At 35.5% G+C, this 15,038-nt stretch overlaps 1 protein-coding gene across 2 annotated transcripts in view; it reads right to left on the bottom strand.

Annotated features, from left to right (window-relative positions):
- jag2b (jagged canonical Notch ligand 2b) overlaps nt 1–15,038 on the bottom strand; it is an 86,999-nt gene that overhangs the window by 23,865 nt on the left and 48,096 nt on the right. Inside the window, exons 9-14 of one of the 2 annotated variants that reach the window (XM_056480860.1) lie at nt 11,251–11,364; nt 5,968–6,081; nt 5,611–5,657; nt 5,352–5,528; nt 1,423–1,585; nt 194–358 (exon numbers count right to left, since the gene is read on the bottom strand). In XM_056480860.1, the coding sequence (XP_056336835.1) occupies nt 194–358; nt 1,423–1,585; nt 5,352–5,528; nt 5,611–5,657; nt 5,968–6,081; nt 11,251–11,364 (780 nt within the window). The remainder of the gene's footprint in view (nt 1–193; nt 359–1,422; nt 1,586–5,351; nt 5,529–5,610; nt 5,658–5,967; nt 6,082–11,250; nt 11,365–15,038) is intronic. The other variant, XM_056480861.1, reaches the window with a different exon arrangement.

Here is a 15,038-nt window from a genome sequence, read left to right as displayed (position 1 = left end):
CAAAGGAAAATTAAGAGCTGTTTAAAAGGAATTAAGACAGACAACACAATATTTCAGTAAATTTAAGACTTTTTAAAGTCGAAAATTCTGTTTTTGAGATTTAAGACATTTTAAGACCCTGCGGACACAATGACGAATCTGAAGAACATATTTAAAGCAAGTGGAGATGTTAAAAACGGTACAGCAGACTCACTCTCGTGACAGTAGGTTCCTGTAAAGCCCAGCTCACAGGTGCAGGTGAAGTTTCCACCCGGCTGACTGATACAGCGGCCATGAGGACCACAAACATTAGAGTTAATGTGTCTCACGCCTCCATCTGAACTGTTACTTGCCACAGCAATGGTACAGCTGTCGATCACTGACAAACAGAAAGCAAGCAGAAATTAGTGTTATATTATGGCTGACATGATAATGGACTGACTAACTTCACTACAATATCTTAAATAAATAGCAATATTCAATACCATTTTTGAAACCACAGGAAAATATTGCCACATGAATAATTCAATTCAAATATTAATAGGCATTTCCACAACATTTAACATATATTTAGCATAATTAATTATGAGAATGAATAAATAAAAGGGATCCTAGCATTTATGAGCTGAGAGAGACACAAACTACACTCGAGTACTGAGTTTTCTAACACATCTTGAGCTTAATCTTCAAACGAATGAAACCTGAAACACGTGTGAAAGGCAAACTTTGTACTGACACTGCAGACGTGAGGGTTTCATTTCAAACATTTCATTTTATATACACAACAAATTATCAATAAAAGTGACGACATATTGTTTCAAAGCTTTCAATATTTACACACACATCAAAATATACAGTATCAATCCAAGTGATATTGTATTGTTTTAAATATTTAAGCATCCATATCAAAATAAGTGATATTATAAGCTATTGTAACGAACTGTTGTAAGAACAGTCAGGTATGGTTCCAGATGTATTTCCATACAAGTCTGGAATGACATGGCACCAATACAAACTGTAATATGAAAATCTGGGCATGGTTATACTATAAAAATAGAAGTCCCAAAACAAGAAATATCGGATTCTCCATTTCACTGTTTACATTACACTTATTTACATTACAATGTTTATAACGACTGACACATTTGCATTACATTCCCTCGAAATCCGTTTACAGCACCCCAGTGGAAAAAGAAACCATTTCTGTGCCAAATAGATCAGATCGGTGAGGATTGGAACAGTTAAGCAAACAGAACTGCTCAGCTTTTCTAATGTTTAGTGAAAAAGCAGTTATATTGTTTTAAATATGTAAGTATATATACTGTAAATATCAAAATATATCGATACAAGTTGTATCATATTGTTTCAAATATTTCAATAAGGACTTCTGATGCTAGTGCAGATAGACGTCTTTGCCAGTTTCATTTCGGTCATGAACATTACCTTGGCAAGGTGTCATCTTGCAGTGGTCCTTGCGGTTTTCGCAGGTCTTGCCCTCATAGTCTTCAGGGCATGCACAGTAAAAGTCACCCGGCAGGCTGTAGCACAAAGCCGTATTCTGACAGGGGTTCGGCTCACATGGGTTTGGGTGAGACAGACTCTCCACCTTCAAAAAAAAAAAGTGATTGAGTTAATGAATGAGTTTGGCCTAGGCTTTGAACATGTAGTCCTCTTAAACTACAGATAAACAGTCAGGTAAGCTGTGAAAGCTCCCATAAGCCTCCAGCTAAAGGAGACAGCACCATTACACTCACACAAGAGACCAATCAAAACAAACTGTGCGGCTAAATTTAGACCTCCTTCCGTTCTTACAGAGCAAATTCAACTGGGACGAGGAACACTTTTGCTCATCTAGTTCTCCTCTGATCTCAACTTGGCCTTGTTCTGGTAAATATTCTTAGAATTATTAATCATTAAAATCATTCACGCAATTGTTAACATATTTAAAATATCCTTTTAAGAGTTTTTGTTTTTTTCTTAAAATAAGGTTATTTCATTTGTTTTCCATAAATCAAAGCTAAAGTAAACTTAACTAAATTAAAATGAAAACCAAAAATAAAAATAAAACAAACAAGAGAACTAAACAAACAAAAAAAAAAGAACTAAAGAAAATATAAAAAAACTAAATGAAAAATTAAACTAAAACAAATATAAATCAAAACAAGACACAAAACCAAACAAAAAGAAACTAAAACAAGATCTCGATCTAATCATAAATTTAAACTGCAAAAAAAAAAAACTCAAACAAAACAAAAATTTTATCTAATCATAAACCTAAAACAAAAACTAAACAACAAAAAAGCAACAAGAAACAAAACCAAATAAACAAAAAAAGTTAAAAGAAACACATGAAAAGCTCAAAATCTTAAAGTGGCAGCTGCTTGAAAAAAACTATTTTGCCTTCAGTGAATGGCTTTAATTATAGATCAATACTTGCTAATATAATTAACAAAAAGTGGCTTTAGAAGCAGATTTTCAGACCATAAATCAATCACTGGCCAACAGTCCGTGGCAATCCATCATTTTGCAATTGAATTTGTCAATCTTGCCTTTTGCATCATGTCTCTCATCACGAGTGCCACATTTTTAGGATGCTGTGTCAACTGCTTGATGGGTCAAAGGGCATGACTAAATGACTTAGATTTTTATACAAATAATTGACAATTCTACTAGCATCCCAATAATATAACATAATATAACATAACATAATATATAAATTGCATCATTTCTTAAAGTATTTTTAAAATACTTTTAAATTAGAAAGCAATTTTAAATTACCATATTTTTTTACTGCATTTTATTAAACAAATGCTTCCTTGATGATCATAAGAGACTTAAAATATAAATCTTGATGCCCCCAACATTTTGAATAATATACTATTTTACAGGCAACTGGCAAAACCCTCACAACAGTTACATACTAATAATGGATGATTTAGCAGCATTCTGTGACACTCTCATTGTCTCCAATTCCCATTTTTCCAAAAAACAAACCAATAAATAAACAAAGAAATGGACCTCAACAATGCTGTTCTCCTGAACTCAAAGTCTGCTGAACTTTTTGTAGTAGGGATACAGACTAAAAGGTGAAGGCCTACACAGAGCACTTACTTACAGAGCAGTGATGTAACAGGAGTGTCTGCAAACCAGACTGCATCAAGACAGACTACAGAAAACTGCAAGAGCAGGCAGATGTAAGAGATAATCATCCATCTGTACCGGATCCCAAGAACAAACCCAGCTGGACACGCTTCAAACAGTGAGCAAAACCAGTCAACATTTAATGTTAAAACACTGAAAGAAAAATCTTTTTGAATATTTCATAGTGATTTGTACTTGAAATAGTTCCAGGGGGCTTTATCACTCCTTAGCACTCATAAACCACAGCTGCTTGTGGATTATTGCTTTATTAACCCATTTAATCCCACTGTAAACTGTATATATATATATATATATATATATATATATATATATATATATATATATATATATATATATATATATATATATATATATATATATATATTTTACATTTCTAAAGATCAAAAGTCATATTGTACATGACTAGAACAGTTTTCTTTCTGTTTGCATTATGAGAAGACAATGGTGGCATCAAAGCTTAATAGAAATTGTTAGTAAAGCATATACTGTATATACGTTGATATAAAAAGGACTTTTGGTACAACATTTTATTTATGTTGTCAATTTGAGCATTTACCCAAGCAACAGTCTTACCAAAAGAAAAGCTGGCCAAGTACAGTGTCTGCTCTCCAAAAGACTGTAGACGGTATGGTCTAATGTGAGCGAATGGCATGCCAGGCATGAATATAACGTAAAAATCAAGGCCTTCCCTTTCCCGGGCTGATTGTGGGCAGACAGCCAGGAGGCCAAGAGAAGAGTTGCCTCATTCACAACAGCTTATTTTTAGTTTGCACGGTAAGACGAGACTGGCTCAGGACCAGCTTCCAGGACCACTATGGAAGTCCATCTTTAGCTGGCCACTAGATTTACACTGGCTCCAGACCAGAGCTCTCCCCCACCAACAGCAATAACGGCTACATGAAGAAATAAAAAAATAAAAACACTCCCTCCACCCAAACCCTACTCTAGTTACCCCGGTGCACCTGTGGCCGAATAGCAGGCTTGATTTGCCTTGCACCAGGGCTTTATACATATATACATACATACATACATACATGCAACTGACCAGTTTAGCTGAGCCTATCGAGATTGTAAGCAAAGTTTGAATAGAGATGTAACACCATCTGTGACGCTAAATGTCATAAATTAATCAAGACTTTCAATTTCCATAAAATGACCAAACACAGAGATATGATATAGATCTCTTATACCATCAGATGAAATCTGAATAAAATGAAGTAGCTGTTGTTTAATGTCTGCTCTACTGCTATTAACACAAAAATGTCAAAAAGGTCTGAACACACAACCAAAAAAACCTAAGACAAACCATAAGTCAAAGCTAAAGTAAAATAAAACCAACACCAAAAATAAAAAAAACTAAAATAAGGACTAAGAGAAACAAAAATCAAATACAACTAAATAAAAAACAAACGAATACAAAATAAATCAAAACAAGGCACAAAACCAAACAAAAAGAAACATAAAACAAAAAATCAGTCTAAGCATACTTAAAAACCTGAACCAAAAACTAAGACACAAAAGCATACGAATAAACAATAAAAGTTAGTTAAACAAATAAATAAATAAATAAATAGATAAATAAATAAATAAATGAATAAAGATAAATACATAGATAAATAAATAAAATAAATAAATGAATAAACAAATAAATAGTGAAATGAATGAATAAACAAAAAGATAAATAAGATAAATAATTAGACAAATAAATTAGATAAATAAATTAGATAAATAAATAGAAATATTAATAAATAAATAAATTAGATAGATAAATAAATGAATAAATAGAAAAACTAATAAATCAATAAATAAATGAGTAGACATATAGATGGACAGATAGATAGATGGATGGGTGGATGGATGGATGGATGGATAGATGGACAGATGAATAAATCGATTAATAAATTAGATAGATAGATAGATAGATAGATAGATAGATAGATAGAGAGATAGAGAGATAGAGAGATAGATAGATAGATAGATAGATAGATAGATAGATAGATAGATAGATAGATAGATAGATAGATAGATAGATAAAAACAAATAAACAGATAAATAAATAACTAGATAAATTAATTAATAAACAAATAAACAGATAAATAAATAAATAAATAGATAAATAAATAGATTAATTAATTAAATAAATAAATAAAATTTATTTATTTATTTGTTTATTAATTAATTAATTACAGACCATCACTAAAGCTCCTCACCTCACAGAGCATCCCCGCGTAGTTTGACGGACACTCACAAACAAAGCTGTCCAGAATGACATGGCAGCGGCCACCATTCTGACATGGACCGCTGGCACATTTATTCCTTGAGACTTCACAGTGTAAGCCCACAAACCCTGTAGGACACTGACAGTGGTAACCACCATGAACCAGCTCCTGCACAAATACAAATAAATCAACACTTCACAAACATTACAATTAACTGATGCGACACTACAGCACCTCACAGTCTACATACCTTGCAAGTAGCTCCATTCTGGCACTGTCCATGGCAGCCATTGAGATCTGCAGTCAATGAGCAAAGCAAATTAATCAATGGCTTAGTGAAGGTAATAAAGGAGAGCAGTTGAAGATGTGTAATTAACTCAAATCAGATGAGCTTTGGTGAGTGCTGTGAAGATGGAAATGTTAGTTTAAATCAACACACGCACACACAAAAAAAGCCCAGCATGCAACAGCAGGTGAAGCCCAAGACCAAATATACAGCGTGAAGAATCGCAAAAGCTATCAAGTGTCTGAAGAGGAAAGCCTGGCTGCCATTATAGAGCTCAAAGATGGAGGAAAGGAGAGGAGAGGAGCTTGAGGAGATACTGACTGATGTCACAGTTCTGTCCGGCCCATCCTTGAAAGCAGTCACAGTGATATCCACCAATCATGTTTTTGCAAGAGTGAGCATTTACGCAAGGCTTCCCCATACACTCATTTGCATCTGCGAAAGTGAGGGAAAGAAAGAGTTGGGAGATTTCGTAGACAATTTGGTAGATTGCGAGACCGAAGTGGAGACGGGAAGTGTAGAGTAGCAGGAGAGGAGCAGGCGAAATCGGAGCTCTTGTTGTGTAACCCCACCACCATTAAGCCCATTGAAAAGCTTGTTGGCTTGAAACTCTAACAGTCACAACGATGCCAGGCTGCTTGACTTCCTGAGCATTACACAGGCACACACACATAAAAAAACACTTTACTAGTGGATCTGGTTTGTGTTCTCGTAAAAACAAATCTATTTTTACTGGAAAACAAAATTTAATTGAATAATAAGATCTTTCGTTATTCAATAAATTTATTTATGTCTGCGCCAATAGCCTAGTGGTTAGTGCGTCGTAACATAGCACTGAGGTGCTCACGGTGACCCGAGTTCGATTCCCGGCTCGAGGTCCTTTGCCGACCCTTCCCCTATCTCTGCTCCCCATACTTTCCTGTCTGTAAATCTCCACTGTCCTATCACAATAAAGGTTAAAAACTCCTAAAAAATTATTAAATAAAAAATTTTTAAAAAATAAAATAAATTTAATTACACACAAAAATAATCTTTACGATCTAAAAAGTACAGGTTACAAAAAACAGTGATGCTTAATTTCTGCTTAAAGGAATAGTTCACCCCAAAAGAAAAATCTGTGATCATTTACTCGACCTTTACTTGTTTCAAAGATTTATGCATCCCTCTAAGTTTTTCATGATTTGTTTAATGATTTTATTGCAATATGGTTGTAATTCCCAGAAATTTGCAAACAATTTTGCTATTAAAAAAAAAAACAAAACATACATCTTATTTACCATATTAGGTATGTTTTAGGTGTGCAATCTGCCACAATGATAATGAGACAAATCATAAAAATAAAGCTCATTTGTTTTGGTTTCCTGTTGAGACGAGATCTAAAATGGTATGGCAGGGCTATTGAATCAGTTTGTCATGGGGGCCAGTTCATGAAAAGCATCCTAAATGAGGGGCTGGAGAGATATGACTTGCACAACAGTGTTGACACAACAGCAATATAAGAGCCCATATGTTGTATTTTTGCTCCTTAAGACATCTACGTTGGTTTTTTGTATATTAAAACTTTAATATGTTGTATTTTGAAACTACTAACATCTGTGCATTGTACAATGTGGCTTTTTTTTGTACAAGCATATTCAAATGATGTAGGTCAAACTGTTTTATTAAACTACAACAGCCATCTTAACAATTGGCAAACATTTAGACTGCCTTCTAAAGAGATAAATTACATCTTTTAAATTACGCAAAGAAAATAGGTGTACATGTTGTCAGTGCAATACGCATACAGTGGTGGAGGTGCTGGGATGTGAGAGATGCGCGATTACTCGTTTTATTGCCATTCATGTGTGAGTGTGAGGACTCACACGTGTAAGAGCTAAATATTGAGAGGACAAAAATGGCAAGACCCATTGAATTAGGGAATTTTTTCTGGTAGACTTCATGTCCAAAACATCTCAGAAGCTACCACCCGCAATGACCGTCGCAGGTGATTGGATGACTGCATGTCAATGAGTTCAAGTTGTAAAGAGATCTCATCTAATGACACAACCAGCTTTGCTTTTAATGCAACATTTACAAAGAAAGGGTCCTTAACTAATTTCCTCACTTCATTGGTGATTGTAAAATGATCAAACGTATCGGCAAACCCATTGATGACCTGATGTAAGCTTGGGCAGTAATACGGTAACATGGTATACCGTGGGATCTAAAAATAGCAACGATTTCAGTTTCAATACCGTTATTCAGTCATAAAAACAATGCACTTATATAGGAAACAAGTATTAAATATGATTAATTTAATGTCTAAAATTGCGTATGCGTGATTGTCATCACGGGACAGTGTAGAGGGAAGAGAGAGAGATGAGGTAAGATGGCGAGCCTCGCACCAAGCGACCTGGTCTCGAAAAAGAACACAACCTCTGCAGTTTGGCAGTATTTCGCGTTTCGACCGAATGAGAAGGAAGACGTGGTAAATCCAAACTAGAGGTCTGCATTTCTGCTGCTGTGCCGCAGAACCCGACCAGATTTCTTGCGGTGCAGGAATAAATTTCCGAATAAAGCGCAGGAGCGGTCGGTAACTCTGGTGTAATTTGACTAATAATATCGCACCTGAGCGAGTGAGCACATTTTTTGGTTTTATTTTAAGTAAATAAATGGAATCATCCACTTTAAATATACCTTCTTTTAAGAAAACGTATTAAATGATAATATGAAATGATGAACAATAATTCATTATGTTAGTATAATTGTAAAACCCTTTAGGCACAATCAAAAAAATAAATAAATAAATAAATAAAAATAAATTAATTAAAAAAAAAATCTATAGACAAACAGAAAATCTTCTGTTCATTTCTTTTCTATTAGCCTACACGGGTGACCAGTCCGTTCAGGGGGCTTCGACACTTTGACTTGAAAATAAAACTGCCGCTTATTAGTGGTTTAAAAATTCATCAGGGGCCCCTAGTGAGGTGTGCTCCGCTCCCCTGCGCACCTGTCCTCCAGGAAACACGACTCTCCACTGCGCTCAGGCCCGGCTCTGGTGAGCGAAACCCAAGCTGCAGGCTAAGGTTCGAAGCGTAAGATGAGCAGCCCGACTCCTGTTCCCACCCCACACTTGTTTACAGGTCACAATCCACTTCCTTTCACATTCATCACTTCCCCTGACAAGACCTACACACCATTGTGAGCAGAGGGATGATGGAAAATCCTGTGGCGCCAGCGTCGGACCATCTAATTTAGTCTTAGATCCAGGCCTATATGGCCAACTTACAGTCAACAAGGATCAGATTGCCACTGTTATCAAATCCTCATGCAGACTAATCGGTAACACTTTAGTTTAAGTACCAATTCCCACAATTAACTGCTGTCCTACTACTTGCTTATTGTTAAGATATAGGATGTATAATAGTACTCAAATATGATCTTATTCTACATCCATTAGGGTTGTCACTGGAATTCAGTACCAATCAATCCTGAAATTTTAAAAATGTCCATTTCCCGTAAACATTTGAGCACGTTCTTAAACACTGCTGATTGGCCATCGTGTTCACATGCTCAACAGAAATGACTGTGATTGGCCGTGAAGGTCATCAGTTCACCGAACTCACAGCTGTTTACTGAGTGTAACCATAGATACAGGGACACTGGAGCGTTTCAAAGTCATGTCGATCAGCTGACATGTGTGATCCACTGATGAATCGCTGCTTTCAAACGGCACAAAAAAATAAAAAATAAATAAAAAAAAAACGCCGTTTAAGAATGTGCTCAGCAGCGCTCAAATGTTAGCGAGAAATGGCTGTTTTTAAAATTTCAGTATCAATTGGTATCGAATTCCAGCATCGTCACAGCCCTAACATCCTTAAATATTAACTTACTAATTTATAAAAAAACAGCAAATTAGTAGCTTGAGTTCAAAAGTTTTCATTAATGGTCTGTAAATAGAGATAATTGTACGGTAAAATAAAGTGTGACCGACTGATCAAATCACTCGTTTCAAATCTTTAAGCTTGTCAAAGTTCATGCAGTTTAGATTAGGGCTGGGAGATCAAATAAACACATATACTTTTACAAAATATATATATATTTTAAAAACAGATGATTAAATAGTTCACAATATAATCAAGACATTTGTCAATCCTAGCAGAAAATGGACAAAATAAATAAAAACGATTCATAAATCATCAGGGCTGTAGTGTCATGTGATAAACCTGACATGTCGTCATTAAAACTATACATTCTAAATAAGTCACATCAAAGAAATTCCCACAGGGGATTTAACACTTGTTTAGGAAAAGGTTAACATGGATTTTTTTTGAAAGCCAGATTTGGTCTGTTGTTCGCTCTAGGTTCTTTTACTTAAGACAATTGACCAAAATTAAGCATGTTTTATTACACAAGCACTTTTAAAGTAATCCATGCTTTTATAACCTCCCACTTGGACTACTGCAATGCCCTTTATTTTGGGGTGAGTCAGTCTTCTATTTCTCGACTGCAACTTGTTCAGAATGCAGCTGCGCGTCTTTTAACTGGCACGCGCAAACACGAGCACATCACCCCGATTTTTTCTTCTCTTCACTGGCTGCCCGTGCATTTCAGGATCCATTTTAAATTACTCTTATTTGTTTTTAAGTGTCTAAATGGTACTGCACCCCTTTACCTCTCTGAGCTTCTCTGTCCTTACACACCTTCTCGTTCGCTCAGGTCAGCCGACCAGCTCCTTCTGAGTGTGCCCAGAACCAGTCGAAAGCTCAGAGGGGATCTGGCTTTTGCTGTGGCTGCACCAAAATTGTGGAATGAGTTGCCGTTGTATATTAGACAAGCCTCTTCCTTTACTGTTTTTAAATCTCTTCTTAAAACCCACTTGTTCAATTTGGCTTTTAGCACAGTGTGAGATGTTGACATTTTATTACAGTTTATTTATTTGTATTTTAAAGTTTGTTTTCTCTCTGTTGTCAGCACTTTGGTCAACTGTGTTGTTTTAAAGTGCTTTTTAAATAAAATTGAATTGAATTTTTTTGTAGTACTGGTTTTGAGGCAGGATTGGGGAAATAAAGTGTTATTAATGTAGAAATGTATTAAATGTTTTAAAGCAGCAATGTATATTAATTGTTGTTATTAATCTAAAGTATTTGTGTATTTGCATAATGTCTTCAGAGTCAGGGAACAAAAATCTTTTTCATGATTTAATATAGGGCTGCACAATCTTTCGATTAATCGCACTGCCCTATTATAAATTCTGCAGTTCAGATCTGTAAAATGTTTTTTTAATGTTTGACATGTTTTCACAATTAACTGCCTGCTTTCACTCGGAGCGTAAATCTGTATAAAAAGAAATAATGATTTGACATTTATTGTGATAATTATCGACATTGACCGATTCAAACCATTTTACTGTGATAATTTTTTCAGATATCTCCCAGCCCTGGACCATTTCAAATGGTTGTAGGAGACCCTCTCCTACAACCATTTTGATGCATAATGGATCGTATTTTCCAACCAATGGCAATGCAAAAAATGTACAATATGGCATGAATGGATGGTGCAATGAACAATATGCACATTAAGAACTTCAAAAGATCCAGGAATAACGGTGGATCTCAATCTTACCGATCTGACAGGTCTTTCCAACCCACTGCGGAGGACAGACACACTCAAAGCCATTTTCCAGGTCGATACATGTTCCGCCTTGCGCACACGGGCTGGAGGCACATTCATCCATGTCTGCAACATCAACACAAAATCATGTTACGTTCTGCAGAATATGCTTAATATGTGCTTTAAAATAACAGCCCGAGAGGCCTCTCACATGAAAAAAGCTATTACAGGATTTAGATGGCATAATATTATGGGATGTTTTCGGTTTCATCCATATTAACATTCAAACTGGGCAATTTTACACCCAGCATGGGTGTGCGGGTTATTTCACCGCCCACTACCCAACAAAGACACACACTCGCCAGATATAATACTAGAGAAAAGATCAGTGTTGCTGCATTGAATAAAAATTATAGAGGAGTAGGGCGATACATTATAATTGTCTGCGTTATTGTATATTTATTTATTGCAGCATAAATAAAATACAGCTTGTGAAGAGTTGAAAAGGTGAATATCAAATAAGATTTTTTATGTGTTTAATGTCTTTTACGCTCACAAAGGCTGCATTAACCCTTTAACTGCCTGCTTGACTGTTTTAAATAATGAGTGTAAAGTCATTTAAAGAAAGAGTGTTTTAAATAATGGTTTACACACACAGCATTGTTGGTTTACAATATAATCAAACATAATCCTGTTGCACTACAACATTTGATATTGGTTTTACTGTATAAAAAAAATATTTTATGGCATATGGCATATTTTATGGCATTTTATGGCATACTTCAAAAAATAAAGAAGATTTAGTATTCAAAAATGTTTTATTTTGATTATTTTTCTGAATATGAATGAACAATTAACAATTATAAAGACAGAAAAAAAAGGCAAACAAAACAAAAAAAAAGGACAAAAGACCAATATTACATCAGCTCCTCCAGTTTTATACATAGGTTAACATTGTTACACATATATTTCTAGGCCAGTGGGCACAGGCAATATGGTGATCTTGCAGACAATAACAAGGTTATAACTTTAAACTAGGGCTGGCCGATTTGGCCTAAAATCAAAATCTCGATTAATTAAAAATTTTACCTCAATTACGATTAATGAGCGATTCTTTTATATATATTAATTTTTTGCCCTCTCTGCGCCGCCCACCCTCATCAACAATACCAAGCTGACCAGTCACAGAGCTTGTGCTACGCATCGTCGTAATGTGTAGTTTGTTTTGAAAGGTCAGCATCGGTATCAGTCACGAAGGCTGCGCTAGACCAGATGCTGCACTTGACGCAGAAGTGTAAACAGAGCAGGGTCATGTGACTCCTCACGCGGTAGCGAAAGTACTTGAAAAAAAATTACCTGAAAAAATTAGATTGATTATAGGTTCTGAATTTGATTACATTTCAATTAATCGCCCAGCCCTACTTTAAACTGTCATCCTTGGTATTTGATAAATAATTAAAAAAGGGTTTCGAAGCAAGCAATGTTATCAGAAAGATTGTGTCTGAGTCTCTCTAAATGTAAAGTGAATGAAAATTCTGAAAGCCAGGATTTAAAAAGTGGTTATAAAGTCTTTTTCCATAGACAACATTTTTTTTTAGCTATCACCATTCCATATTAGACAGCTTTTTTTATTTGATGATGGAACCCACAAAGTGAGTCAGACCAACCAAAAACAGCGATTGCTAGATCAGGGGCGAGCTCACAAGAACAAGCCTTAGAGTAGTATCTGAAAATTCACATGTGTTACACTTAGAGGAGAAGGAGGGGCAAAAAATGTTTTCTATTGATTATGTTTTTAAATAAATTAGTCTTACACTTCATATTCTCATATTTGTCATAATATATGTATTATTTCCGGATAAACTGACATATCAACCATTTGGTAGAGGTTGATATTTTAGAAATTATTAGATTTGTTGAAAAAAACAATAATGCACTGAGTGTGTTAACTAGCGACATTAGGATTTACGTTTTTTTTATTAAATGCAATCCAAAATCTTTTTTTTTGGTGGGGCAGTTAAAGGGTTATTTTGAGAAAAATACAATAAACCCTAACCTTAATGCCTACTTTATTGTTTATATATTCCAAAATAGTAAATAAATACAGATAATCATTAACTATTTAAGAGATATCTAAAGTTGACTACTAAAAAATAAATAAATAAATGCATCAAATTCCTTTCATGTTCACCAGAGCAGCAAACTTGGATTATAGTCTCACAAAGCCACAAAGTGATGATGGTCAATTGCAGAGCTAGTGCAAATATATCTTATTGGGCCGGTATAAGTTTCAGACTGTATGATAACCTTGAATAAAAACATCACGGATTCACAGTTTTGTGTTTACTCTGCAGTAAAATTATTTCTTTTTAAATTTCTTATTTAAAAAAACACTTTTTTCCCCATTTAACACAATACATTACATTTTAGAAAACATTTATAATATTTTGGAACAGTGAACATGTCAGGCTACATAATTAAAATAAACCATTGACTTCTACTATTTTCATTAGCTTTAAAAACACAGATATCCTTACAACACATCAAAAACACCTTTACATATATCTTAGAAAAGGTATGACAAAATATTTTTTGCGGTTTTAATACCTTAGCGTTTCCCAACCTTGAAACCGGTTATCGTCCCATACCTAATTGGGATAATCAGATGCTTTCTTCATTTCCGTTTTCTCTTTGCTGTATTTATTTTGCTCTTAAGAGGAAGAAGTGCAGGACATGTTTACTTCATCTACATTTTGACAAAAGCAGAGTGGACGCCGTCTGGAAGTTTTTAAACTCAAATGTTCTCCAATTTTCTTTTTACTTCTAATCAAATAACAGAAAAGAGCTTTGCTGAATTGTACGCAGAGCTATCATGTAGTTTCCATCTAATGAAAAAAATAAAACAACAATAACCTACTGTAAATTGGCAGAACAATTATATGGCTATAGAGTAAGAGCTGGTAATAGTGTCAGTGTTTTCATCAGTGAAAGCATAGGCTTTTCTTTATGCAAGACAGTAACGCGATTAGAGTTTGATATAATCCAGGTCGCCAGATTAGCTGCTATTAGAACACAAATCGTTACAGTTTTAATACGGCCACAAAGGCACAAAGAACTGAGCAGCAGCCTTTTGTAATTTGGAGGAAAATAGGAGGAAACAAAAACAAGAGAAATTCCTCCCTCCTTTCTTCTCCCTATAGTCTTATACATATATTGTTGTGAATGGGGTGGAGCGGGGTGTGTAAAAGGGTCAGACAGGCAAGTGAAGAGAGAAGAGATGGGGGAAAACCTTTATGGGCGAAATCGTGGAGGAAGGGAGGGGGGGGGGCTGAAGCGAATGTCCAAATTCCAGCAGGGGACCCTACTGTTGCTATGACAATGGAAACACAGCCCCATATGTGTGGTGGAAGAAACCGAGGAGGTAGGATGTAGAGAGAGTGTGAGAAATACCAAAAATTAAAACACTGGGCATCCTGGAGGTGAGAAAAGGATTCGCAAACGATCAAATTTGAGCTAAAGTGGGATGCTTTGTCAAACGGGAGGGGTGGAAGAAGAAGGGTAGCCCATGCCACACTGCGTTCTCAATTTGTGAAGCCAAATGCTAGTTCAAAGCGAAGACAGATTATGCAAATCCCCCCCCTGTCTCAGTGATGGGTATCACCAGGCTCTAATCCGGGACCCGTAACAGCTCAAACTCATCAGCCCCGTGAAGGGACCCTGCTGTGCTGCCAAGATCCAGGACTGGCTTCCCCTGACATGTACCTGACACATCCCAGCATGACGAGCAGCCAAGCAGCTCT

Source organism: Danio aesculapii, chromosome 20 (genome assembly GCF_903798145.1).
Source record: "Danio aesculapii chromosome 20, fDanAes4.1, whole genome shotgun sequence".
In the NCBI taxonomy this organism is placed as follows: Eukaryota; Metazoa; Chordata; class Actinopteri; order Cypriniformes; family Danionidae; genus Danio; species Danio aesculapii.
Note: the sequence above shows the minus strand (reverse complement) of the source record. Positions and strands in the feature narration are given on the sequence as shown.